This window comes from Myxocyprinus asiaticus, chromosome 16 (genome assembly GCF_019703515.2).
Source record: "Myxocyprinus asiaticus isolate MX2 ecotype Aquarium Trade chromosome 16, UBuf_Myxa_2, whole genome shotgun sequence".
Lineage (NCBI taxonomy): Eukaryota > Metazoa > Chordata > Actinopteri > Cypriniformes > Catostomidae > Myxocyprinus > Myxocyprinus asiaticus.
The window spans coordinates 22,734,713-22,761,455 of NC_059359.1; the positions used below are offsets into that span (position 1 = coordinate 22,734,713).

Here is a 26,743-nt window from a genome sequence, read left to right on the forward strand (position 1 = left end):
CCGTATGCACTGCCTGTTTCCTGCAACAGATGAGAAGGAGGTGGTGTCGAGAGCCTGGACAGATCCAACAACAGCGTAACCTCAACCAACACCACTATACAATGAAATTATCATCATTCATACCCGCTTCCGAACTGCACTACTTCACCCTCCTGCTGGTATGTGGCTGAGTTATCACGGACTTGTCACTAACACATTTCCTTCAGGGTCTACTTGTGCTAGCTAGCTCATATAATGTTAGCTAATGGGATGGTATGTGAACTTGGATGTGATGCTCTTGATTTCCATTATTATTTAACAGGTCATTGTGAGAGGGTCTTCAGAATTGGACAAACGAACCACTTTAGCCACACTAGTTGGTTAGTGTAGGCTAGCAGCAGATGGCTTAGAAAGTGCTAAAGAGCTGGCTAAAGTAGCTAACCAGCTATCCCAGTAACCGGACATTCAGTTATTATACTACACCAAATAAAAGGTGCTTGAGAGTGTACAGCCTGTGAGCCAACCATTCCCATGTGAATACATAACTTTTATGAGTAAAACCGCTTAAACCTCTTGAGTATGCTGATTTATAATGTCATTTAGCTTGCTTGCAAGCAGCTAAGGGCCACTGGGTCGTAAAACCTTTATTTTTGACAGTTTTACATACAATGTTCCGTGGCAATGGTAGAGTATTGTTTTACATTGTAGATAATGATGCAAGTATAGGAGTCTTGAAGAACGGAGAAGGTACACGTCATTCGCGGTCTAGCTATGACACATCGGCCCAACGCTTGTTTCGCGTGCCTGCTTAGGCTTTAAATGTGAAACTCAACTTGTTGATATCGATGAGAGAATGAGTCGCTTGCATGTGTCGTTTTCCCATTCATAGCTTAAAAAGTTATACGCGGACGGCCAATAGCGTTATAAAGAAAGCTATCATTTTCACAAATGAATTAAGCACTTTAACTGGTTTCTATAATTGCCGTCATGCAATATCCAGCTGTCAGCAGTGATCTTTAAAGTCCTAAAGTAAAGAGAGGGATATTTTGGGATGCATTTAGTGCTCCTCCACTGACTCAGCAGAGACGAAACCGGTTGGTGAACTTCTCTGTTGTGGCCGAATCTTATTGGCTGTCAACCCGGAAGCGGCCTGCGCTGCTCCGCTCATCACAGTTAAAGTGTGAAAGTGCTGCAAAATGTGATGCATTTTAACAAACTCTCAATTAACTTAGATTGATTTTTACATATTAATGTAAAAAAACCAAATCAATGGCTCTTGATATAGAATGGCATTGGTCTCATCCCTGCTGAAAACAAAATTGGCTGGATTAGAGAGGTTTTGGGCTCTTTTTGGATCGGTCAGGCTGGTCCCAGCTGAGCCCCAGCACCAGCTAACATCAGCCTACCAGTTTAGGCTGGTTTTAGTTGTTTTGTTTTTTTCAGCAGGGATCTGTCTCTCACTTCTTCCTACGAATGTAACAGGTAGCAAATGTAGTTAGTTTGAGATTGTAACATAGGCTAGTTAACTCCTGGTTAATTGCAAACCCCTGGCCTCAGACAGAGTTTCAATACATCAGTGGGACAACTGAGATTACAAATAAACCATATGATAGGCTTGATTGAAATCAGGGCCTGAAATTCATTTCTGAAAATTATTTATTCAGTTTTATAACCTCTACCTCAGATGGGATCATTTCTATAGTATATAGCAGGGCTTGGTCATTCACGCATCCGAGTGAAAATGTTTTTTGTCTGGAGAGAATTTATTTATTTATTTTTTAATTGTGGTATAAATATAATTTGTTCAGAAGCAATATTCCTATCAATATTCTCAATTAGTCACTTGTTTCCAAGGAAGACGTGATGCAATTATGTACCGACTTACATTTATATTGTTCTTGGCTAATCATTTTAACAAATATTTAAACAGGTAGTTAAAAAAAAAAATAGTTCAAATGAAGATTAATCAGAAAATCTATATTTTTAACCAGCCGAAATCCCTGTTTATTTTTTATTTTAAATCATACGTTTTGTTTTAGAAGTTCAACATAGCCTAATCCAATGGTTTTTTCCTAACCCCTGAACCCAGCATAAAAATGTAACCCAAAAATTTTCTTGATTACCTGACCTGATGTTGTTCCAAGCCCATAGATGAGAGAAATTCAATTGGAACACAAAAGGAGATGTTGGGCAGAATGTTAGTCTCAGTCACCATTCATTTTCATTTATCTTTTTCCCATGCAATGAAAGTGAATGGTGACTGAGACTAACATTCTGATGAACATCTCCTTTTGTGGTCAGTGGATGAAAGAAAGTCGTACAGGTTTGCAAAACATTAGGTAAGTTATGACAGAATTTTCATTTCTGGGTCAGCTATCCGTTTAAGAGTTCAAGTCAGTTCTCACCAGATTACATTTGACAAAATAAAATAAAAAATTAATAGATGGAATACCGAAAGAGTGGACCTTGCTGCTCAATCAATTATGATGTTTATGAAAAATAGATAATATGTATAGTCTATTAAAGATAGGTAATAGGATAATATTTTTAATATGTATATTATTAATATATTATTTATATTCCGTAAATCGTTACATAGGCCTGCTTATATTATTAAAATGGGCTGATTCACTGAAACTGACTGAAACAGGTTGGGTACGGAATTAAATTAGTGCTGCTGTCGTATAATGGGTCAGGTGTTCTGTTAAGTACTGCGGTTGTGGGGTGGGTGTGGGTTTACAAAACAGCACCCGTGAAGGACTCTGCCGCACGATGTGATTAGTGCCCGACTGGCCGATATTAGCCTTTCACCGATATATCGGTATCGGCGTATATGTTTACCGATATACGCAAATATGAAAACTTTTTTCAGAACATATAATGCAGAAAACAATGCTTTAGAATTGGTGTCATAACGTAGTCCAGCAGAGCACGCTCCGACTCCATTGTTTACAGAGCTGAACTGACGGTGGCTCTGCAGACAGTGTGGAGTTAAGTGGTGTCTTCTCGGTAAGCTGATAACTAGTTTGTGAAATACATACTGGAAAGTTAATAAACAATGACCCCATCATTTTCCCTTTTCAATATAACTAATATAACGTTAACCCTGTCCCTGACAACCATGAATCACTGATGTTTATCACATCTGTTTGTTATGTTAGTCAGCTATAGTTTGTCAGTGCAGTATGTAATGTAGCAGATTGAAAGGTAAACATCAGACCATCTTTTTGCAGCTCAGCAGACAACAGTACGGTGGTGGATTGTGTCTGTTGAGTGTTGATTTCATGCTATATTGTTGCCTAATTGGTGAGACGCAATGCTGGAAAGTAAATAAAGTCCATCTTTTACTCTCCATGACAACGAGCTTATAGCTAACTAGCTAACCATGTAGCTACTTTCATTGCTTGTCAGCTGAGTGGAAGTTAATGTGTAAACATGTATACACCAAACTGTTTTGTTCAGGATTCACAGTTTGGTACACCTTCAACCGAACAATTCCAGTCGTTGCATTTACAAAATGTAATATTTAAAAATCTGGTTTTTCATCGTTGAAAGTTTCCCCTGAACATGTATACCAGAATACGGTGTAACACCGCTTGACTGGGCAGGTGTAAACGCTTCTTGTTTAACAACCTGCCCCTATTTGACTGGCAGTATTAAAATAGTCAGCATGTGACTGATACTAAACAGTACTACTGATGTTTATTTAGCTATTTATTTTATTTTTATTTATTTATTATTTTAATGGTCAGCATTTGACTGATACTAAACAGTACTGATGTTTATTTAGCTATTTATTGTATTTTTATTCTTTATTTTAATGGTCAGCAATTGACTTATACTAAACAGTACTTATGTTTATTTAGCTATTTATTTTATTTGAATTTATTCTTTATTTAAATGGTCAGCAATTGACTTATACTAAACAGTACTGATGTTTATTTAGCTATTTATTTTATTTTTATTTATTCTTTATTTTAATGGTCAGCAATTGACTTATACTAAACAGTACTGATGTTTATTTAGCTATTTATTGCATTTTTATTTATTCTTTATTTAAATGGTCAGCAACTGGCTGATACTAAACATACAGTACTGATTTTTATTTAGCTATTTATTGTATTTTTATTCTTTATTTTAATGGGCAGCAATTGACCTATACTAAACAGTACTGATGTTTATTTAGCTATTTATTGTATTTTTATTCTTTATTTAAATGGTCAGCATTTTACTGATATACTGAACATACAGTACTGATGTTTTTTAAGCTATTTGTTGTATTTTTATTTATTCTTTATTTTCTCAGTGTTCATTTCTAGAATTTGTTGACAATGTATAATAATAATGTCAAATATTCTTTGATAAAAAATATTTGTTTAAGAAAGCAGCCTTGTGAGTACCTTTGCATAGTCATATCGGTGCAAAATCAGTGAACAATCCACATAGAAAAGGTCTGTTTTCATTCCAGCTCTAAAATTAACTATATCGGCCACCATATCGGTAATCTGTGAATTTACCCCCTCTAAAATCGGTATCGTATTGGTCTCAAAAATCCCATATCGGTCGGGCTCTAGATGTGGTTAAGCAAAACTAGACTGCTCCAATGTCACGGCACGCTGGCACTATATAGTCAGCTTCATTGTTTATAAACAAGAGCGATAGTTTAATTGCATCGCTTGCTTGCAGAGACGTGGTATATTGTCATGTGCATGTCAAATTAACAGGTTATACATTGAGAAAATATGCAACATTAAACTCGACACATGTCCAATGAGCTGCGGAATACTGAGAGAGAGAGAGAGAGAGAGAGAGACTCAGTTGCATTGATTACTCATGCTGATTCTAATATAATTTTTGATTATATGATTTGATTTGTACATCTGTGTGGTTTCATTTACAAATTCTCAACTATTGTCAGTGTTAACATGAATAAATGTGCACGAGAATTTTTCCCGCATTATGAATGAACCTACATTAAGAACCTACAGTCTTTTGGTTACCAGACCAGATCTTCAACCTCTTGGCCAGTGATTTCCAACCAGGGGGTACGTATGCCTGTTCCAGAGGGTAGGCGAAAACATTTGGATTTTGCTATTTTGAACTTATAAAACAAAATGTATGACTTAAAATAAAAAATATACTGGGATTTGGGCTGGGTTATAATATAGATTTTCTGATTAATCTTTATTTGAATGATTTTTATTTTTAAAATCCAGAGATCTATCTTTTAATATGTGAAAATTGTCATTGATAATGTCTCTTTTAATTCTCTCTCTGTTCTTTACAGACAGTTGTTAATAAAAAAACCAATAAAAATGAATCATTTAATTATTATCAAGAAGCCGTGGCACTCCACTCTCGTTAATATTTCTCTCGCTACTTCAAGTCCGTGTGCCCCCAGAATCTTAAGATCAGTGGGTGAGCGGCACCTCAAGGCACCATCTCACAGAGGCACAAAATCACTTTCCTGAACCTTCACTTCTTCTATTCCTCGCTGGTGGAATGACCTTCCAAACCCCACCCTTCAAGAACTCTTTCGCGAGCACTTGACCCAATCCTACTAATGCCTACCTATTCTTTCCTCTCTACTAAAAAAAAAATAAATACATCTAAATTAATTCTTGTTCACCATTGACTCTCACCTCACTAGATGTGCTTCTCTAAGCAATTTGTAACTTTGTATTACAGCACTTCTCTTATTACTGCCTTCTTAGGATGAATCGTTCTATTGTACTCCTCATTTGTAAGTCGCTTTGAATAAAAGTGTCTGCTAAATAAATTAATGAATAATATTCGCTCAACAACAACAAAATGCAGAACTGCCAGTTTTCTTAAAGAGACAGTACAGTTTTAGCACTGTTTCTACATAGTGTAAATACTTGTCCATAGTACAAATTGTGCATGTAAACAATAAACATGCAGGCCTAACAATATGTGTATATAGTTTGGCCTACGTGTTTATTTTGTTGCATGCTTTAGGCGATATATGCTACTGTCTACCAAAATAAACTACTGATGAAATAAAATTTGTACCAAGTTAGAAGATCCCCTGCCCTGTATAATTAACAGTTAAGTCTTTTCTAATTGCACATTTATGGGTCATTTGGCCTGGTTATGCTTTTGTTGTTGTTCAGTGTTTCCCATATAAGCATTTTGTAGCAGTGAACCACTATTGAAATTTCACATGGTTCATTTAATACACGCAAATCTACACTGTGAAAGAGACCCCACCACATACACACACATATTCATGCACATACTCACACTGACGTCACCGCATAACACACAGGTACATTAACTCACGGACCGCACAGATCATTATCAACAACGCTAGACGCTACCCGGACCAACTATCAACACAACAGAATGAAAAGAGGTCCGCAAGCACAGGGCAGATGTGTGTACTCGCGTATTGGTCTCAACAGACTATTTTAAATATACTTGTGAACCAGTGAGATGCACGGCGGGAATCGTGAAACTCATTTGAATGTGGTACAGAATTGTCTGTTGCAAAACTCCAAATGTCTTGGTGATGAAACTACAGACAGACCCCACATTCTAAATGGCATTGACAAAGAAAACAGGAGAAAACATCAATTAGAAGGCTTTTCAATCCTCCCATCACAACGCTTACAAAAATTTACCGTGGATTTACTTTAGTAACACTAACTGTATTAACTGGTGTTATTTGTGGCAGAAAAAGTTTCTAAATGTATATAGACTGCTGTTTTTCATTACAAAAATGCCATAGTTCTTTATATAGAAACCATTTCCCGCCTACAGTCCTGGTACTTTTCCCTTAGTGACTTTCTAGATGAGAACTCTTACGAGGAGCAGCATACTCAAGTAGACTTTTTCCTCTTTTGTATTCACACTCACAAAAGCAACCCCCGTAGTGACGTTTAATTGTTTACACTTTGGGTAGAGTAAGGTGTTACACTCTATGGTTCGGTTTATGGGTGGGGTTTGGCTTAGGATAAAAGTTACGAAAACACAGTTTGGTATTTACACGGAGCAAATGCCACATCAGGAACTACAAGGACACGGGGGAAGCTACTCTCAGTAGTGGGTGTGTAACTCCCACCTTGTACTATTGTGATGAATTCTTATGAGATTGGGTTGTCATAGACATTAAGAGTGTTGGCTCTGTTTAGTTTTAGTAGATTAGCTAGCTACACAACCTGGATGAATTCATGAAAAAGACAACCCCTAGTGTGGGGATGCAGTAAGCAAGCATCAAGGACTGGGTGTTTATTTCAGTCGTCAATCTTGGTAACCATGATGTGTAGCCAATACCTGCATTCACAACACTGCCCTACAAAGGCAATATGCAGTAACTAAAACAGAAAATGGGTCAAAGCTTTTTGATTGTCCAAGCAAATGTGCATTATCATAGGCTAAGAGAGCCGATGTCAGTCATAACTCACAGTAGTTAATGCAAATTGCCATTTTAGGACAGAAGAATATTCACTTGTCAAATCACTGTCTATCCCACAGTTTGTTTATTAAAGGAGGTGCTGGGACTCACTTGCATCTTAGCATTATACTTGTGTGCAGGCCATCTTTAAAAGTGTCACAGTGAGTCAAACAGGATGCAGTGGAATTTAGCAACAGCACACTCATCGAACAAGTCAGCAACTCTAACATGTGGCATTGCCAATCCCTATTCAGGCTATCTCTTGAAATTCTATAAAAAATGGTAGATAGCATGTTACATGGCTCTAATGCATGGGATTTGGAACCCTCATCATTTAAAACCAGTGCATTGCACCAAGCAAAGTTTTTGTAGTGTTATTCTCATTTCAGAGGAATAGCATGTACATTCACCAGATTAATCATACAACCAGAATAAGCCAGAGTAATCACACCATCACATGGCTAAAGGAAAAACTCAAAGTTCAGACTAGATCATTGAAATGTTTCATGTCACATACAAGGTTGACTTAATGTGAAGTGAGTTTAACAGTCAGCAGTAAGTCTTTACTGTAACTAAGTTTGAGATTTCAAAAAGTTTTTGTGTTGAAATGCACTTTCCCTTTAAAGGGGGCTTTTGGAGTTATTATAAGTTGAAAAATTATTTGTGTTTGATAAAGGTCAACTTAGGTGATACATATGTCTGTTTGATAAAATGGGTAGAGGAAAGATAGATTAAAGTGTATCTAATGGCAAAGTTACAAGACGTTTCATACCACTATGACAGATAATTACATATAAGCTACCAAGCTGTTACAGTGAAGGTTTGCTCTTACTTTTTTTTACAAATAGCGTGGAGCTGGCTGTAATTTGCATGTTGTTTGTTTAGAGGAATAGCAACCTACACTCAAAAATTGGCAGAGCTACTAATGGCTATTTAGTATTGTGTTATGTGGATGCAAGGCGCAGAATTAGGGATGGACATTTTGGTCATTTTGTCTACTCGAGTACTCAAAGTAATTCTTCATTGCATGTACATATACAGTATGTCAGACATAGGTTTATGGCTACTGCATTGCAACTCGTTGTGTCTTGCCTATTCATTATTATAAACTGTTATAATGTAGTCTGTTACAAAAAGTACAAAAAAATGACATATAATGCATCATATTTTGTCATTATGTGAAGACTCGCTGGCAAACTCAATGACAGAAAGTGAGTGTCTGCTGTTCTTACAGGTTACCGTAATAAGTGCTCTCCACAGTTTTCATCACGGCTGTCTGAACCGTGTGTTTGCAAACCGTAGTTGGTGTGACCGGAGATGCCATAATAACCATTGCGTTTTTAATATGCCGTGTTTAGTTGAAAATAATTTTGAAGACCCTGCGTTCTGTTCCATTCAGCTGCGCTCCGTCAAGCTGTTTAAAATGAAGAATTCGCCTGGTGTGTGTGGTTCTCCAGAGTGTTGAGTGCCGTCTCTGCCCCGAACATGTTGAATTGATGTTAAAAGTTGTTGCTGTAATGATTCATGCTGCCTTCCATTAAACACGGAGAGTTGGAATTTACAACTTCGTACTGGGAAAAGTGCAATGGAACACTTTATTTTGGACTTACAACTTGGAAACTTGCGAAATCTGCTACTCCGGTTTCGCTGAGATGCAGTTGTGATGTCATGTAAACTTGTTGGCACCCAGGGAGATATAGAGGGTCAATGATAAACATTCACTTTTATTAAAAAGAATACATTATGAGTCAATGTTTCTACATTACATGATAATAAAATGTGTTTTGCAAATGTTTGCAGAGACGGTGTTTAAAACATGTGAATTATACGCTCTTTTGGTTATCGTAAACCTGAAGAACAAACGCTAGCATTACTGCATCGTTTTCAGTTTGGTTGTATTGAGACATCTCTGTTAAAAACCGAGGTACCACTGAAAATCAAAACGTAATAATCAATCTCAAAATAAGACCCCTCTTTGGCAAGTTTGTGTATAGTGGTCACTAAATTTAGAATTTACTAAAAGTCACGCATGATTATTATCGATCATCGTTCTCATGATCTGTCATTGCTGTCACTTCAGAGTACTCAAGTACTCGTGCCCATCTCTACACAGAATAAGGTATTTAAGGTTATGTTGTAGATGATACTTCTAACATACAGGGTTGAAACCAGGGTTAATTGTGTTTTCTAGAAGTAATAGAAATTAAGAAAATCTGAAAGGTCATGAAATATTTATTGAAATTTCTTTGCAAGTGCAATTTCTATAAAATTATTTTTATCAACTCTAACCCAGTGATCACAAACAACTTAATATAACAACTTAATATGAGCAAACTGCCACACTGTTTGCTGGGCATTTGCAAGGACTCTCTTTAAAAGCTGATGTGTATTGTTGATTGCCCTTCATATCCCAGGTTTCATTTGCGTTTGTTTCCGGGCTGCTTGTATAAAGGAAGTTGTTCCACTGTTCTCTCAATGTAAACAGGTTATGGTCCTAATCAAACTTTATCTTGCATCTCACTCACATACTCCCTCCCTAACATGTAATGTAATCTCTGTTTTGCATGATGCTAATTTATGTCTTTTGCACTTTCCTAGCCCTGGGGAAAACTGTGTGTGTTTGCTGCACATTCATTTTTGTTTGTTGTGACCTGTTTTATGGAGATGTTATTTAGCATAGATGGGCAGTCTGCGGTTTGCAATGTTGGGCTTTTTTTGAAGGTTTCTCAATTACAACTTACATTCGACATGAATTGGCGTTTGCACTCCATTTGACTTAATGTGAAGTGATTTAAGAATGAAAAAAAACAACAATATTTAACAAGAACGTTTTAATTGGATCCTGTAAAGTGGTCTCTGTTTGACTTGTGGTTGGAAGGCAGAGGTTGTTTCAGAGGTGGAGCAATTTATTGCACTTTGAAATATTGCAAAGACTTTTTTTTTCTTTTTCTTTGGAATAGCATGCACCAATGAATCATTCACAAAAAGGCCATGATGAATGTGTAGTAAGAAAGTAAATGGAGTGAATTGCCATGTTGATTTTAAATGACTTTAAAAGTGATGTGGTGGTGTTTTTAGATCAGACTTTGATTATAAATGATCAGTATTACTACCTTATCAATAATAACTTATCATTGGCTTCTTTATAAGCACTGTTACTGTTCACAGGAACTCACATGAACACACATAAGCAAGTCTGCATGAACAGTTTACCAATGAATCATGTTTTTGATTGCCAGGTAACGGGTCTGTATACTCCTGGGCGAGGAGAGATAACCAGTCTGGATGCAGGGAACATCGATGACATCCTTAGTGAGTACCATGTGTAATTGTCTCTTATGTCAGCAGTCTCAATCAGATAGTCACTGCACCTGTGTCATGCATGTGGGTGTGTTTGAGTCTCTGAGTTATCTGATGGTGCTTTGTCATTGTAGTAGTTCAACTGACACACAACCACATGTTTCTCTCCACAGACAATGCTGGGGTGGCTCTAGTCAATTTCTATGCAGACTGGTAAGTGTTTCTGTCTGTCTGTAATGCCTGCAGATGTGTGTCAGAATGTGATATATTTGCATTTGGATAAACACTTTTTTTTTTTTTTTTTGGATGTGTGCATTGAATGTCTCAGAGATTAAAAAAAAAAAAAAAAAAAAAAACTGGCTGCATTAATATCAAACTATTTGTCAGCCTTGAAACAGTAAACTAGCACTTTTTGTGCACATCTACCTAACTGACAGCCTGAAGTTTTTTTCTAGTCTGATCAACATGCCTATCAGTCGTCTTTCTCTCTGGGGCCCCATTTCCACCTAGTATTAAGATGCCTTCCGGGTGATCCGATCACATGTGGTCAGGTGAGACACATCACTGTTTATATCTGGTCACTTAAATGTGTCTCCTGTGACCACTTGTGTTTGGATTTGGAGGGGAAGTCTCTGTTTCATGGCGACATGCATCAATCACTATGTCAGTGTGTTATTGCATGATATTAAAGCACAACATAGTCAGAAAAGGCAAAGAAAGCATTAAAAAACAGCACGCTGTTTCACACAGATGCGGTTGAAATTTAATCTAAGCAAAAACGCAACATTTCAAGCAGAATTATCCATTATTTTAGTAGATTACCTGTATTAAAGGAGCTTCAGGTGTTCATGCTTGTCATTTGTTGATATCAAACAAAAGAAGATCCGTGAAGCTCCTGTGATTGTGTATGTATCCTTTTTAAATTTTCTGATCGGACAGTTATTTCCTTTTAAAGCTCCTCTTAAACAGCAAAGTTTAAACTCTTGCTTTAGTGCAGTGGTTGACAGGACGGATTAGTGTTTACACATCAAATGCGATGTGGACAAATGCGTTTTTGACCACATTCGTATGTGGTTTTTGTGATCCGATCACAAAACGTTTTAGACCACATTTAGACCAGTATATAGGGTTGACCACATGTGATCGGAAACACATCTTAATACCAGGTGGAATGATTTGCTTTTGTTGTGGCATACCTAATTTGTAAATTGTTTTGGATAAAATAAAACGAATCTGTAAAATAAAAACTTAAAACGCATGGAATCAGATTTTTACAATTAACGGCTCAAAGCAACATTGTATGTGATTTGAAATTTGATTAAATCAGATTTTTGGAAATCTAATTCAGTCTGAATTGTAAGATCGGTTTTTATGTTTTTTTTTTGTTTTTTTTGGCATGCAACGCATATTCAACATACATATTTGGCATTGGGCTAACACCTACAACAGGGCTATTAAATTCCAGTCCTTGAGACCCATTGCCCTGCAGAGTTTAGCGCCAATCCTAATCAAACCCTATTGTGTTTGCTTAGTTTGCCGGAGTTTAATAGTCCTGGCCTATGCCATTACTATTGCACCTGATGTGATGTAGATATGTGCGCGCTGTGTGAAAGTCTAATGTAAATATATATATATATATATAAAAATGTGCACATTTGAAGCTTATTTTAGATGTGTGTTTTCTGTAGGTGTCGATTTAGTCAGATGCTCCACCCCATCTTTGAGGAGGCGTCGAATATAGTGCGAGAGGAATATCCAGACACTACGCAGGTGGTGTTCGCCCGTGTGGACTGCGACCAGCACTGTGAGTTTATATGCACACACACATACACACACATATTGGTTTAGCCTTTGAGATAAAGCAAATGAAACAGAATTATTGATGTCTTGTAAAGTGTTTGATGGTTTAATGACAAAACTGCATCTTCTGTGAAGTCAAGGCTGCTCAAAGATACCCCACAGCGTGTGTGTGTGTGCATTATGTGTGTGTGTTTGAGAGAGAGACGGCACACAACTGATTCCAGCCGATCGGCTTTGGAGTATTTACACCCCACATTGGTTAACTTTCATGTATCTGCCCCTCCCCCTTTTTCCTGCACTCTGTCTCTTTTCTCTACTACTTTCTTTAGTTCTTTCTCTGTCTCTTTTCATCTTTGCTCTATATCCTGACCTCAGTCTCTGTCTTTGAAATTAAACTAACCACAATTTCTGACCTTTATCTGAAATCTGCCCTTCACATAACTTGAAACAAAAAAAATTATAACCAATTTAGATGTGGCTCTTTGGCTTTGTGCCCCATTTTTTGTTGTTCTCAGAAGCAGAGCATCCCCATATTCCAGTGTAAAATTTTGGTCATTAATCTTGCCATTCTGTATATTATAGGTCAAACGGAAATCTGTGTGGCAACTTGTGACACAAGACCGAAACATTTGGCATAAATAAACTACTGTATATTTATATATCATAACTTTGTGAATGACAGTTTTAAAGTGAAGCTGAGAGGTGATTTTAGTAATACGATTTATTAAATATACATTAAAGGGATATTTTACCCAAAAATGAAAATTCTCTCATTTACTCACCCTCATGCCATCCGAGATGTGAATGATTTGTTTTGTCGGCAGAACACAAACGAAGATTTTTAGAAAAATATCTATGCTCTGTTGGTCCATACAATGCAATTGAATGGTAGCCAGAGCTTTGAAGATCCAGAAAGCATATAAATGCTGCATAAAAGTAATACATATGACTCCAGTGGTTAAATCCATATCTTCAGAAGTGATATGATAGGTGTGGGTGAGAAACATATCAATATTTAAGTAATTTTTTCCTATAAATCTCTACTGTCACTTTCACATTCTTCTTTTGTGTTTGACTATTCGCATTCTTTGTGCATATCGCCACCTATTGGGCAGGGAGGAGAATTTATAGAAAAATGGACTTAAATAATGATCTGTTTCTCACCCACACCAGTAGTGTAGTCTAGGGCATACGCCGGCATGCCCACCTGAAATAATTAATGATACGTATGGCCACCAGAACAATGAGTAATCTTTTGACCCAGAACTTTTTCAATCTACTAACGCGATGCCGAAGCACCGTTGAGTGAATTGTGTATATATAAGTGTACAGAGATTCTCTCTAAATGCGCACGGAGCCGCGGGAGCGCAACTGATGGCACTGGCAAGACAGACAGTCCGACTAAGCTGATCCACCAATCAGAATGTTCATTTCAGACGTGACTGGATATTTGGATATATACTTTCATAAATTCACAGTATGCCCACCTATTCACACACTACTACACCACTGACCCACACCTATCATATCTTTTCTCAAGATATGGATTTAACCACTGGAGTCATATGGATTACTTTTATGTTGCCTTTATATGCTTTTTGGACCTTCAGATTTCTGGCCACTATTCACTTCCGTTGTATGGACCTACAGAGCTGACATTTTTCTAAAAATCTTTGTGTTCAGCAGAAGAAAGTAAGTCAAACAAATCTGGGAAGGCATGACAGAGTAAATTATGAGAGAATTTTCATTTTTGGGTGAACTATCCCTTTAGTATTCATTCGTATTTTTATATATACATGAATAATATTTATTGATGCAGAAAATATTTTTTTTTTTTTTTTTTTTTTTTTTTATAAATACACTGCGTGCACAATTATTAGGCAAATTGTATTCCTCAGGATTAATTTTATTGTTGAACAAACACAATGCTCTAAGTCAATCCAAAATGTTATTGAACCTCAAACCTGAATGTTTAACAAAGGAAAAGTGAGTTTTGTCATTCTCAGGGAAACATATAAGTGTGCGCAATTATTAGGCAACTATTAGTGTGCACAGTTATTAGGCAACTAAATTACAAAAGTAATTTCTCCCAACTCAATTGTTTATTCTCAATTTTAGAGTAAGCGCAACAAATAAGTAACACAAAATGACAATTAAATAACATTTTTGGCCTTTCAGATATATTCTTTCTTGCCCTTCTTTTCAATAACTGCCATGAGCCTTCCATCCATGGAGTCCATCAGTTTCTTGATCTGTTCACCATCAACTTTCGCTGAAGCAGCAACCACAGCCTCCCAAATGCTGTTCAAAGAGGTGTATTGCCTTCCCTCACGGTAAATCTCACGTTTGAGAAGGGCCCATAAGTTCTCAACAGGATTTAAGTCAGGTGAGGAAGGGGGCCAAGTCATTATTTGGGCATCTTTGAGGCCCTTACTGGCTAGCCAAGCAGTGGAGTACTTCGATGCATGTGATGGAGCATTGTCCTGCATAAAGATCATGACCTTCTTGAATGCTGAGGACTTCTTCCTGTACCACTGCTTGAAAAAAAGTACTTTCTAGAAACTGGCAGTAGGTTTGGGAGTTGAGTTTCAGTCCATCTTCAACTTGAAAAGATCCAACTACCTCATCCTTAATGATAGCAGCCCACACCAGTACCCCTCCTCCACCTTGCTGGCACCTGACTCGAAGTGGTGCCCTGTGTCCATTAGTGAACCAGCCACGGGCCCATCCATCTGGTCCATCAAGAGTCACTCTCATTTCATCTGTCCATAAAACCATTGAAAAATCTGTCTTCATGTATATCTTTGCCCAATCTAGATGCTTCAACTTGTGAATCTTATTCAGTTGTGGTCATGTTTCAGCCTTCTTGACCTTGGCCATGTCTCTGAGCACTTGACACCTTGTACTTCTGGACACTCCAGGTAGGTTGCAGTTCTGGAATATGTTGGCACTGGAGGATAATGGGTTCCTGGTAGCTTCACGTTTAATTGTTCTCAAGTCTTTTGCAGTTAATTTGCACCTTTTCTTCTCCATGCATTTTTTGCACCCCAGTTGAATATTCGCAACAAAACGTTTGATTGTACGGTGGTCACGCATCAATAGTTCAGCTATTTCAAGAGTGTTGCATCCGTCTGGAAGGCATTTTACCATTTTTTACTTTTCAGTGCCAGTTAAATCTCTTTTTAGGCCCATTTTACCTGAGGTAATGAAGCTGCCTAATAATTATGCACACCTTGATATAAGGTGTTAGTCACTTTCACCACACCCTCCCTCATTACACAAATATATATCACCTGCAAATGCTTGAATCCAATAAGCATTAAAGTTTATATGGTTTGGAGTTGGAAAATTTGCATGGAAATAGTAAGATCAGAATACTCACATGCCTAATAATTGTGCACGCAGTGTATTATAAGTTTTCATGAATAACTTAAAGGAATCCGTATGCATAATTAGCTGGATGTTACCCATCAGAACCGATGTCCATTGTAATGCATATCTAAACATTAACATCATCTTTTTTTTAATTTATCATTATTTATGGCTGCATTTAGAAATAAAGTGTGATCGTAATATTTCTGTCAGTTTGCATTTGAATGGGTTAAGAAGATATGTTTCCTTTATGTTTCTTATAGCTGATATAGCACAGCGCTACAGGATAAGCAAATACCCCACACTGAAGCTGTTCAGGAATGGGATGATGATGAAGCGAGAATACAGAGGTCAAAGGTCAGTGACCGCCATCGCTGATTTCATCCGTCAGCAGAAAGTGGATCCAATCAAACAGATGGAGAATCTTGAAGAGATAAGCACTTTAGATGCAAGTATAACATTTCACATTAGATATCCACTGGATTAGTGCTGCTGAGAGGAGATCACTTTTATATTATCTTAATTTCCTTTCTCTTTCCCTTTCAGAGGAGTAAACGCACCATTATTGGTTACTTTGAGCAAAAGGACTCAGATAACTACCGTACTTATGAGAAAGTGGCCAACATCCTGAGGGATGACTGTGTTTTCCTGGCAGCTTTTGGGTAGGAGAATCCAGATACTCAAGAGTTTTTAAAAGTTATTTTCTTAACTACACTTCACATTTTTTAATGAGGGTGAAAATACTAAACACAACTCTTACTTTTTTCCTCTTTTGTTTTTCTCTCCCTCAGAGAGGTGTCTAGGCCCGAGAGGTTCAGTGGTGATAATATTATCTATAAGCCAATAGGAGAGAATGCTCCTGACATGGTTTACATGGGCTCACTCATAAACTTTGACCTCAGCTATGCCTGGACACAGGACAAGTGTGTGCCCCTAGTCCGAGAAATCACCTTTGAAAATGGAGAGGTGCAATTTCCTTGCTCATGATGCCTTTATTGGTATAATGTGTACATGTGTAGTATTCTAGAGTACTGTATGTACTTGTTCCATTTGTCTGCATTTGAATTTATGTACACCTAACAGTTCAGCTGCAGGGTAAATTCATCATTTGCACAAGAAAAGTCCCCTCCTCCTCAGTGTACTTTTCCCACACTCAAGCCCATCTGACTGTGTGCGTTTCAAGTGTGTTTTTGTTTTAAAAAGTCTGCATGCCATGTCCTTTAGTGGGTGTGGGTATTTTTTCTGAGATTTACTTCAAAAATGTCACATGTTTTGAATAACTTCTCAAAGCTTCTGTCCATGTTGCTTGCCAACGTGGCAGATCCTCTGACCTACCCCTGCACCACTATACCAAGCATACTGCTGCCCTGCTTGCCTACACACTCTCAAACCTCAGTAATGAACACTGATTGGCACGTGTGTTTGTGTGTATGAAGGAACTGACGGAGGAAGGCATCCCATTCCTGATCCTCTTCCATCAGAAGGATGACACAGAGAGTCTGGAGAAGTTCCAGCATGAAGTGGCTCGCCAGCTTATCAGTGAAAAGGGTATGCACATTAGGAAAGAGCTTGAGTACTCAGAAGTGACAGCAATGATCGATCATGAAAACACAAGAATTACGTTAATTTTCAACAGCTTTTTCAACTTCAAAACATTTCATTTTTGATTTTGTGATCGGTTACAATGACATTGTGAGTGGTACTTTGCTATCTGATTGGTTAGGGTCGGGACAGCAACTGTACATGGTGACTCTCATAACACTCTAGAGAGGATTTGAGTGGGGAGATGCAAACACAGGATGCGTTTTTAGATGGAGGGCAACTCATGCACAGAACTTGATATTCAGAATTTTTACATGCACTTTAAAAGTTTGATTTTAGTCAGACTAAAACAATGATTGCTCTTTTTAAAATGGTATGTAAAAATGCTGTATGCTGAAATCATACAGTCCGATTTATGTGAAATCGGACTAGCAGACATATATAATGCGATTGTAGTGTGACTGACGTGTATTTAAGACTTTCACAGCTAACTTCGTTCCTTCAAATATTCGATTAGTTATTGTCTCATGTATTCTTGGACAGACAGATGAAGACTTGCTCGACTGCGCAAAAACCAGCTGTAGCGCGATTATAACTGTGCATGTAAACATACTGAGTGTTGATGCGAATGTTGGCGCATTAAAAGTTCAACTATTTTTAACTTGATGCAGCACCTTAACTTGGTACTCATGCCAAAAGATACTGAAAAAAAACAGTGAGACATAAAGCATAGGGGTATAATGATCCATCTGGATCGATGTATTGATCAAATAACCAGTGATGGGTTCATCATTGCAACGCATAATCATCGATGTATATTTTTAAGATGAACCTTTATTTTGACACTCTCATGTCAGCCACGTCCATACGCATTTCCTTCGAAACATGAAGCAAGCCGATGCAGAAACCTAGCACCCTGAGTAGTAGCAGCAAAGAAAAAAGCATTGATAAATAACGTATAGATGAAGTTACTGTTTACAAAGAACTACCGTCTATGGGCGGTTAGCTCAAATTGAGCTAAAAATGTCCAGAAATTGTTGTTTGAGGGGTTGAAACAGTATGTTTCTGAAAGATTATTGGAGATTAGGGCTTCTTTAAATTTCCATCAGGATCAGGATAAACTCAGGATTTGACATAATTAATGATGTTTCATGAATCACTGTCATTGTCATCGCGTCTGCTCTATTAAGACCCATTCACCCTGCAGCTGCTGTTGGTAGATTTTAACTGTTCACGAAGGAATCGCACAAACTCTGCTCGCAAACATCGTTTTTAATTTCCAAAGCGCAGTTGCTATGACAGGTATGAGGCCAAATATTACCTAATGATCTTATCCGAACAAGACCACCATGTAAGATCTAACAGGACGATTGGGACCTCGTCTCATCGCAACACATCGGCTACTGTTTGTGAAAGAATATGCAAATAAAAATATAATACTTTTAAAATTACGTCTGTGCATTTATTTTGACCGCAGTAATTAACTTCTTCAAAACCAGTTTGAATATTGATGATCATTGATGATCACGTGTGTGACTTTTTAAAAATATTATTTATTGTTTTATATTATTGTTTTCAACAACTGAAGTACCTTATTTTGTCGTGGATGTCTGTAATCATGTAAAACAGGCACATTATATCGTTTCATATCAATTGCAGGCCCCTTGATTTAATTGAAATCACATCACAGCAGGCTTTGAGACCATTGTATTGCTGGCCAAATGACCATAAAGCATATCCATTTTTAGTTCAGAGTCGTCAGTAAAAAATGACAGCATTTTTATGAACAAAACAAGCTGATAACATTATTTTTCTTGTGCAATGGAAACTTTAGCTGACACGTGTACATTAACTTCTGTCTTGTGAATGTCTCTCTCTCTCTCTCTCTCTCTCTCTCTCAGGTTCTATAAATTTTCTTCATGCTGATTGTGATAAGTTCAGACATCCTCTGCTACACATTCAGAAGACCCCTGCTGACTGCCCTGTAATTGCCATTGATAGTTTCCGCCATATGTATGTCTTCCCAGAGTTTAGTGACCTTGCGTAAGTATTGCGCTTTTGCATTCCAACTTTGGTGTATTGAATGCAGAGATATTTCAGCGTCACTCCCAGCGAGTTATCTCTTTTTCCAGACACCTACCAATTAAACAATAATTGTAGACTCAGCCCCAAAGCAACACACACGCACAGAGAGAGTGATGGAGAACATGCTTTAGGCGTCATCTTTCAGATAGTTTAGCCACTTAATTTAGCAATATCTGACTAGCTGTAATGTTTGTGAAAGTAGTCGTTTATTTTTCATTTGTGTATAACCATGTTTTTACTACTTTATTACAGCATCATAATTATTTATGACACCAGAGGTTTTATTTAACAGAAAGCATCATAATTCAGTAAATGCTTGATTTCATTACCTAATCTGAGCTCTCTGCATATCCCATTATCCAATCTCGTCACTCTTTGATATAGCTGACTTGCCGAGAATTCAGCGTATCCATGGTGTCTCTGACAGTACAAATGATGTCATTATCTTGTTAGAATGCCATGGTTTTGGAGACTGTCGGCTCTCTGGAGGCTCTGATCTGATCAGCCATTAAATGAATGATGCTGCTCATGTTTTCCTGTTTTGGTTGTTGTTTTGGTCCTTTAAACCAGTGATTCCCCTCCGTGGGAACGCATAACTCGGCGAGTATTTAAGCATGTTCCAGGGGGTATGCGAAAGGAATTGTATTTAGCAATGCTGACCCTATAACACAAAATGCTTATTATTTTAATGGCTTAAAATAAAAATAATAGGGATTAGGAATGGGTAGAAATATAGATTTTCTGATTAATCGCGATCTTCATTTGAAAGATCACAATATCAATTTTAAAAATTCTAAGATCAATCTTTTACTCCATACGAAGGAAATCTTTTCACTGCAAGTTTGGTTTTGTTTAATTTGTGTTCAGTGGCAAGATCCTTGCAATCCATTTGTGATTGAATAATGTCTCTTTTAATACCTGTTATATCTGTTCTTTATAGTCAGTTGTTGATTAAAAAAAAAAAAAAAAAAGCATTTAATTCTAATCACACATACAAGCCGTCCAACTGCTGCCATTCTTAAAGAAACATTACCGTTTTAGCACTTGTTCTACATATCAATGTAAATATTTATAAATAGTACAAATTATACAAACAATAAACATGTAACATATATATATATATATATATATATATATATATATATATATATATATATATATGTGCGCAATTTTAAGACATCATATTTATTGATGGAATACATTTTTAAAATGCTAATAGGACCAATGATGAAAAACTAATAATAAAATAAAATTAGTACAATTATTTCATTATGTACCAAGTTATAAGGTCCCCTGTATAATTAACAGCATTAGCTGAGAGAGCATTTCTTTCATATGTGTAAGCAAAATGTACATTGTAACTGAAGTATACCCAAATTAATTGGAACTGAATCAAAATCGGAATCAAAATAAATCTCAAGTTTGTGAATCGGAATCGAATCGAGAAATCTTTTTTAATACTGAGCCCTATAAGTATGTCAATAGATCAAACCAATATTGATTGATCAAAAATAATCATTATTAATGATAATGTTAAAAGATATTTAGTCTTTGGTATCTTTGGTTTTCTATCGATGAAGGGGTACTTGAGCCTTACTAATGGTGCTGTGGGGGTACCTAAGGCAAAAAAGTTTGGGAAACACTGTTAAACGACTGCTGTATAATGTTTTGTGTGTATGAACAGGGTTCCAGGAAAGCTAAGGCAGTTTGTATTGGACCTGCACTCAGGAAAGTTGCACAGGGAGTTCCATCATGGGCCCGACCCCACAGACAGCACTCCAGGACAGGTCAGAGTTCACCAGATTTGGTTTTGGCTTGTAAAAATGATTTGACTTGGGCTTGCCAGAATTGTTTTTCGTTTTGTTATTTTTTTATGTTATTTATTTGTTTGTTTATTTAGTTTTGGAGTGTGTACTAGTTCCAAGGTTATGAAATTACAAGGTTATGAGTATCAATGCTTTTAATGGATGTTTTTATTAGGGCTGTCAATTTAACATGTTAATTTAGTTTAATTAATAAGAATAAAAAAAGTTATTCTAATTTGGCAGTTTTTCTCAGCAAATATTGATATAAGCGATTATTTGCAAATAATAGGATTAAACAGCATACCATGTAATTGCATTGTTTAATCAGATAACAACCCTAGTTTTATACAGTTGAAGTCAGAAGTTTACATACACTTAGGTTGAAGTCATTAAAACAAATTGTTTTAACCACTCCACAGATTTAATATTAGCAAACTATAGTTTTGGCAAGTTGTTTAGGACATCTACTTTGTGCATGACACAAGTAATTTTTCCAACAATTGTTTACAGACAGATTGTTTCACTTTTAATTGACTATATCACAATTCCAGTGGGTCAGAAGTTTACATTCACCAAGTTAACTGTGCCTTGAAGCTGCTTGGAAAATTCCAGAAAATGATGTCAATCCTTTAGGCAATTAGCCAATTAGCTTCTGATTTTTCATTCAATTGGATGTGTACCTGTGGATGTATTTTAAGGCCTACCTTTAAACTCTTGACATCATGGGAAAATCAAAAGAAATCAGCCAAGACTGTGGACCTCCACAAGTCTGGTTCAACCTTGGGAGCAATTTCCAAATGCCTGAAGATACCACGTTCATCTGTACAAACAACAGTACGCAAGTATAAACACCATGGGACCATGCAGCCATCATACCGCTCAGGAAGGAGACGCATTCTGTCTCCTAGAGGTGAACATAGTTTGGTGTGAAAAGTGCAAATCAATCCCAGAACAACAGCAAAGGACCTTGTGAAGATGCTGGAGGAAACAGGGAGACAAGTATCTATATCCACAGTAAAATGAGTCCTATATCGACATAACCTGAAAGGCTGCTCAGCAAGAAAGAAGCCAATGCTCCAAAACCACGTAAAAAAGCCAGACTACAGTTTGCAAGTGCACATGGGGACAAAGATCTTACTTTTTGGAGAAATTTCCTCTGGTCTGATGAAACAAAAATTGAACTTTTTGGCCATAATGACCATCCTTATATTTGAAGGAAAAAGGGTGAGGCTTGCAAGCCGAAGAACACCATCCCAACCGTGAAGCATGGGGGTGGCAGCATCATGTTGTGGGGGTGATTTGCTGCAGGAGGGACTGGTGCACTTCACAAAATAGATGGCATCAGAACGAAGGAAAATAATGTGGATTTATCGTAGCAACATCTCGGCCATGAAGTTAAATCTCGGTCGCAAATGGGTCGTCCAAATGGACAATGACCCCAAGCATACCTCCAAAATGGCTTGAGGACAACAAAGTCAAGGTATTGGAGTGGCCATCACAAAGCCCTGACCTGAATCTGAAAATTTGTGGGCAGAACTGAAAAAGCATGTGCAAGCAAGGAGGCCTACCATTCTGACTCACACCAGTTCTGTCTGGAGGAATGGGCCAAAATTCCAGCAACTTATCGTGAGAAGCTTGTGGAAGGCTACCCAAAACGTTTGACCCAAGTTAAATAATTTAAAGGCAGTGCTACCAAACTGTATGTAAACTTCTGACCCACTGCGAATGTGATAAAAGAAATAAAAGCTGAAATCATTCTCTCTACTATTATTCTGACATTTCACATTCTTAAATAAAGTAGTGATCCTAACTGACCTAAGACAGGGAATGTTTTCTATGATTAAATGTCAGGAATTGTGAAAAGCTGAGTTTAAATGTATTTGTCTAAGGTGTATGTAAACTTCTGACTTCAACTGTATATACTTTATTAACAAATAGTGTACAGAATGTAACGTCTTTGCTAGGTCAGTCATTATGCCATATTAGGGAGTTAGTTGTCAGTTTATGTTTTGCTATGCATTGCATTGACATTTTGCTTAAAGTCAGTGTTGTCCACTTTTTGTGCTGATTAAAGTGCCCCATTGTAACAACCACTTTACCCAGGTTGAAAGTTCAGCACACTTCCTAGTCAAAATCTCTGAAAAGAATGTGTTAATCTAAACTAATTAATGCAGGCATACATTAATTAAGACTATGTCGGAATGAAATGCGTGTGCTGACATTTGAATGAGTGTTAAGCAGAATGAACTCAGTGGCCTCGGTGCCGAACAGTCTGCAGATACAAGCGATCCTGTCAGTCTAACTGTAGTCTTAGTATGAGTGAATGATACTCTTTGCTTTTCAGGACCCTAAATATTTGTGTTCAGAAAAGTTTTTTTCAGCTACCTGCAGCAGTTGTGAGGTTTTAAACTGTTTGTGATGAGAGATAAAGACTGGTCACCGCAAAAAATGTTTTTTATAATTAATATTTACAACAGTACTGCCCTAGAAAGGCAAAACGCAGTAAGTACGGCAACATTGAAACTGAGAAAAATGGCTTTAAAGAGTTGAATATGTCATGACTGCAATTTTTTACTCGCTGTTTTCTCTAAATCTGAGCATAATTGAGCCAAACCTGTCTGTTACAAGTCTAAGAGACCCATTTTTGGTCAGAAATCAGTTTTCACAAAAATGTTATGTCTTTTGCCTTTGCACAGAAGAATAGATGGTCAACACAACTTTCTATTGTGTTGTTTTCACCTAGTGTACTCACAAACAAACAAACATACAGTGCAAGTGCTGTCCAATTCGAATAAATCAGCCAAATTGACTGGTAAATCAGACTTATTAAAATCTGTCTGAGTATTCGGTCATAAAGCATGGTTGCTTATTTGACCGTATGTTCATGTGCTCCAACAGGAGGAGACTGGAGAGGTGGCCAGTAATCCCCCAGAGAGTTCTTTCCAGAAGTTAGCCCCCAGTGAGACACGCTACACCATCCTCAGGGACCGGGACGAGCTGTGACATCACAACCGCATCAAGACCCAATCCAGAACCCAGCAGACAGCCACTGCGGCTGTTTTCATAATTTTATTTTAGATAAAAAGATAAGAAAGGTGAACCCCTGAGCATTTTTTGGGGTGGGGAATGAAGTTGAGCGTTTTTACTTTTGGTTTTCGGAGCTTGTAAATATGTTTGTGCTCTGTGGGTCAGTCTTGTCTAAATTAATTAATGATTTGTTTTTTTGCCCTACATTGTGGTCTACCCAAGTTCCCCTTTTTGTAGGAAAACATTGGTACATTGGTGGCCATCATTGTTGGGAACCTGTATTCAGCTGACAATGAATTTTGAGTGCGAGCAAGTGGAATCATGGGAAAATGTAGTTTAAGAACAAATCTGCAGTCAAGCTGTGGTGTTTCACTCCGGTCTTCAACAGAGTGTGCCCTTTATATATGTGTGTGTGTGTGTGTGTGTGTATGTGTGTGTGTGCGCACATGTATATGTTACATGTGCTTATAAGTCTGTATTCGTATGTACTGTACCGTTCCAGACATCTTCAAATACCCACTCGCTAAGATCCAGACTTTCTAGTCTCATATTGGCCCATTCCACAGGGGGGAAAGTGGTCAGGGGAGGATTTATGTTGGGGTGGGGTTTAAAAGGGTGGGGATTATTTGTAAATCTATCATCTCAGAGGGGAAAAGGAAACCAACAAAGAAAAGTAAATTAAAAAACATTTTACAAGATTCTATGGTGTCGGTGTATGTTTTATGTCTTCAGACTTGGGTCACATGACTTGGTTAACATTTTCGTTAAGTCAGTCTGACCTAAAACCAACATGGCTGCCCATGGTGCAGGACATGCTGACTTTTTGATTATTAATTGTATATTAATCTTAATTTTCTTCAGTAAAAAAAAAAAAAAACTCTCCATAGACATAATGATTTTTATACTGTACAAACTATTCTATCACCTAAACCCTCACAGAAACCTTTTGCCATTTTTACATTTTCAAAAAAAGAGTTTAGTATGTATTTTAAGCCGTTTGAATTACAGGGACACTATGTACTCATAAATCACCTTTATAGCATAATACCCTCATAACTACTAGTGTATAACCTAAAAAAATATCCTCTTAAATCACCAAAACACACACACACACACTCTCACACACATATGATATGTTTTAAAATAAGAGGGGATGTCAGAAACTCATAATTGTTTGCATCAAATAAAACAGAAATATTGATGACTTTGACTTTATTGTACTTTAATAGGGCAATGTTTCCTGGGAGATACAATTCATAAAATCCTAAATATATCAAATATATATGTTTTTCCCCTCTTTCCTTATCTCGAGACATCGAGGATTACCTTATCTTCTTTAGTTATTCCTTTATAGTAAAATGTAAATGATTAAAAGTGGGCGTTTAAAGGAGAAAGACTAGAAACAGGGTCTCTGATGTCATGTCACATCTTCCCACAGCAGGAACCCATGACATCACAACACCTGTGGAGGTTACATCACACCACACCACACCACAGATGGCCTGCTATATTTTCCATTTGAGTGTGCAAGTGCGCACACAGAATATGGAAAGTGCCACGCGTCTGACACTCTGGCTTTGTGCAGGTCAGTCGTCTGGGACTTTCCCTCACAGACAGACAAACACATGCGCAGCTCAACACTCTGACTATCTCGCTCGCGCATCACACACAGAGTGGCTTACATACACTGTCATACAAGACACGTTCACACGTCCCTGCGTAGGGGAAGTCCAGTGTGTTGTGTTATGAGGAAAGCGTGGGGGCCAGTGTGCATCTCAGACCCGGTTCTGTTTTTACGAGGGGATCCCCCTGCACACCCCAAAAAAAATAAAATAAACAAAAATAATTCCTAACGCATGAGTCCGGGGACAGCACAAAGTAAGGCATCAAAAGATAAAAACAATCTGATTTAGAGATGTTTTTCAAAAAAGGGAAGCTGGTTTTTAAATAACTGTGGGTTTGTGACCTTTTTATGGACATTAAAGAAATAATTCACCCAAAAATGTAAATTCTGTCATCCTTACTTATAAAAGTTACCAGAGTGTTAGCCTCAATCACTTTTAACTTTTATTGTATGGATAAAAAAAAGATGCAATAAAAGTGAATGGTGACTGAGATTAACATTCTGCCTAATATCTCCTTTTGTTTTCCATGAAAGAGAAAAAGTCATACAGAGGGTGAATAAATGATGACAGAATTTTCTTTTTTGAAAGAACTTTCCCTTTAATAGAACAAGCAGCTTTCTGGTATATTAAAAAATAAAATAAAATTGTGTGGCTTATCAGAAATAAATAGGTAAATACATTTCAAGATAATGTTTTATAAACTTAAAACTATGGTCCATAAATTGATAAAATTGAGTTGGCATTACTTAGACTTTCATGTAAAGTGTAATAGGGCAAACAAAATTAGAATG

At 37.2% G+C, this 26,743-nt stretch overlaps 1 protein-coding gene across 1 annotated transcript; it reads left to right on the forward strand.

The window, feature by feature from the left end:
* The first annotated feature begins 8 nt into the window (after nt 1–8).
* LOC127454241 (endoplasmic reticulum resident protein 44-like) lies at nt 9–25,025 on the forward strand. The gene is made up of 11 exons (XM_051721305.1): nt 9–158; nt 10,636–10,708; nt 10,870–10,909; nt 12,385–12,500; nt 16,132–16,316; nt 16,415–16,530; nt 16,660–16,834; nt 17,305–17,416; nt 19,312–19,453; nt 21,180–21,282; nt 24,199–25,025. Exons 1-11 carry the CDS (start codon nt 30–32, stop codon nt 24,301–24,303), a joined length of 1,296 nt encoding a protein of 431 aa, XP_051577265.1. The 5' UTR covers nt 9–29; the 3' UTR covers nt 24,304–25,025.
* Nucleotides 25,026–26,743: the final 1,718 nt, after the last annotated feature.

Coding starts and splice junctions, on each gene's coding strand:
- LOC127454241 (XM_051721305.1), top strand. CDS start 30: ATGAGAAGGAGGTGGTGTCGAGAGCCTGGACAGATCCAACAACAGCGT. Junction 16,317..16,414: donor AAGAGATAAGCACTTTAGAT/GCAAGTATAACA, acceptor TTTCCCTTTCAG/AGGAGTAAACGCACCATTAT. Junction 21,283..24,198: donor CAGACAGCACTCCAGGACAG/GTCAGAGTTCAC, acceptor GTGCTCCAACAG/GAGGAGACTGGAGAGGTGGC.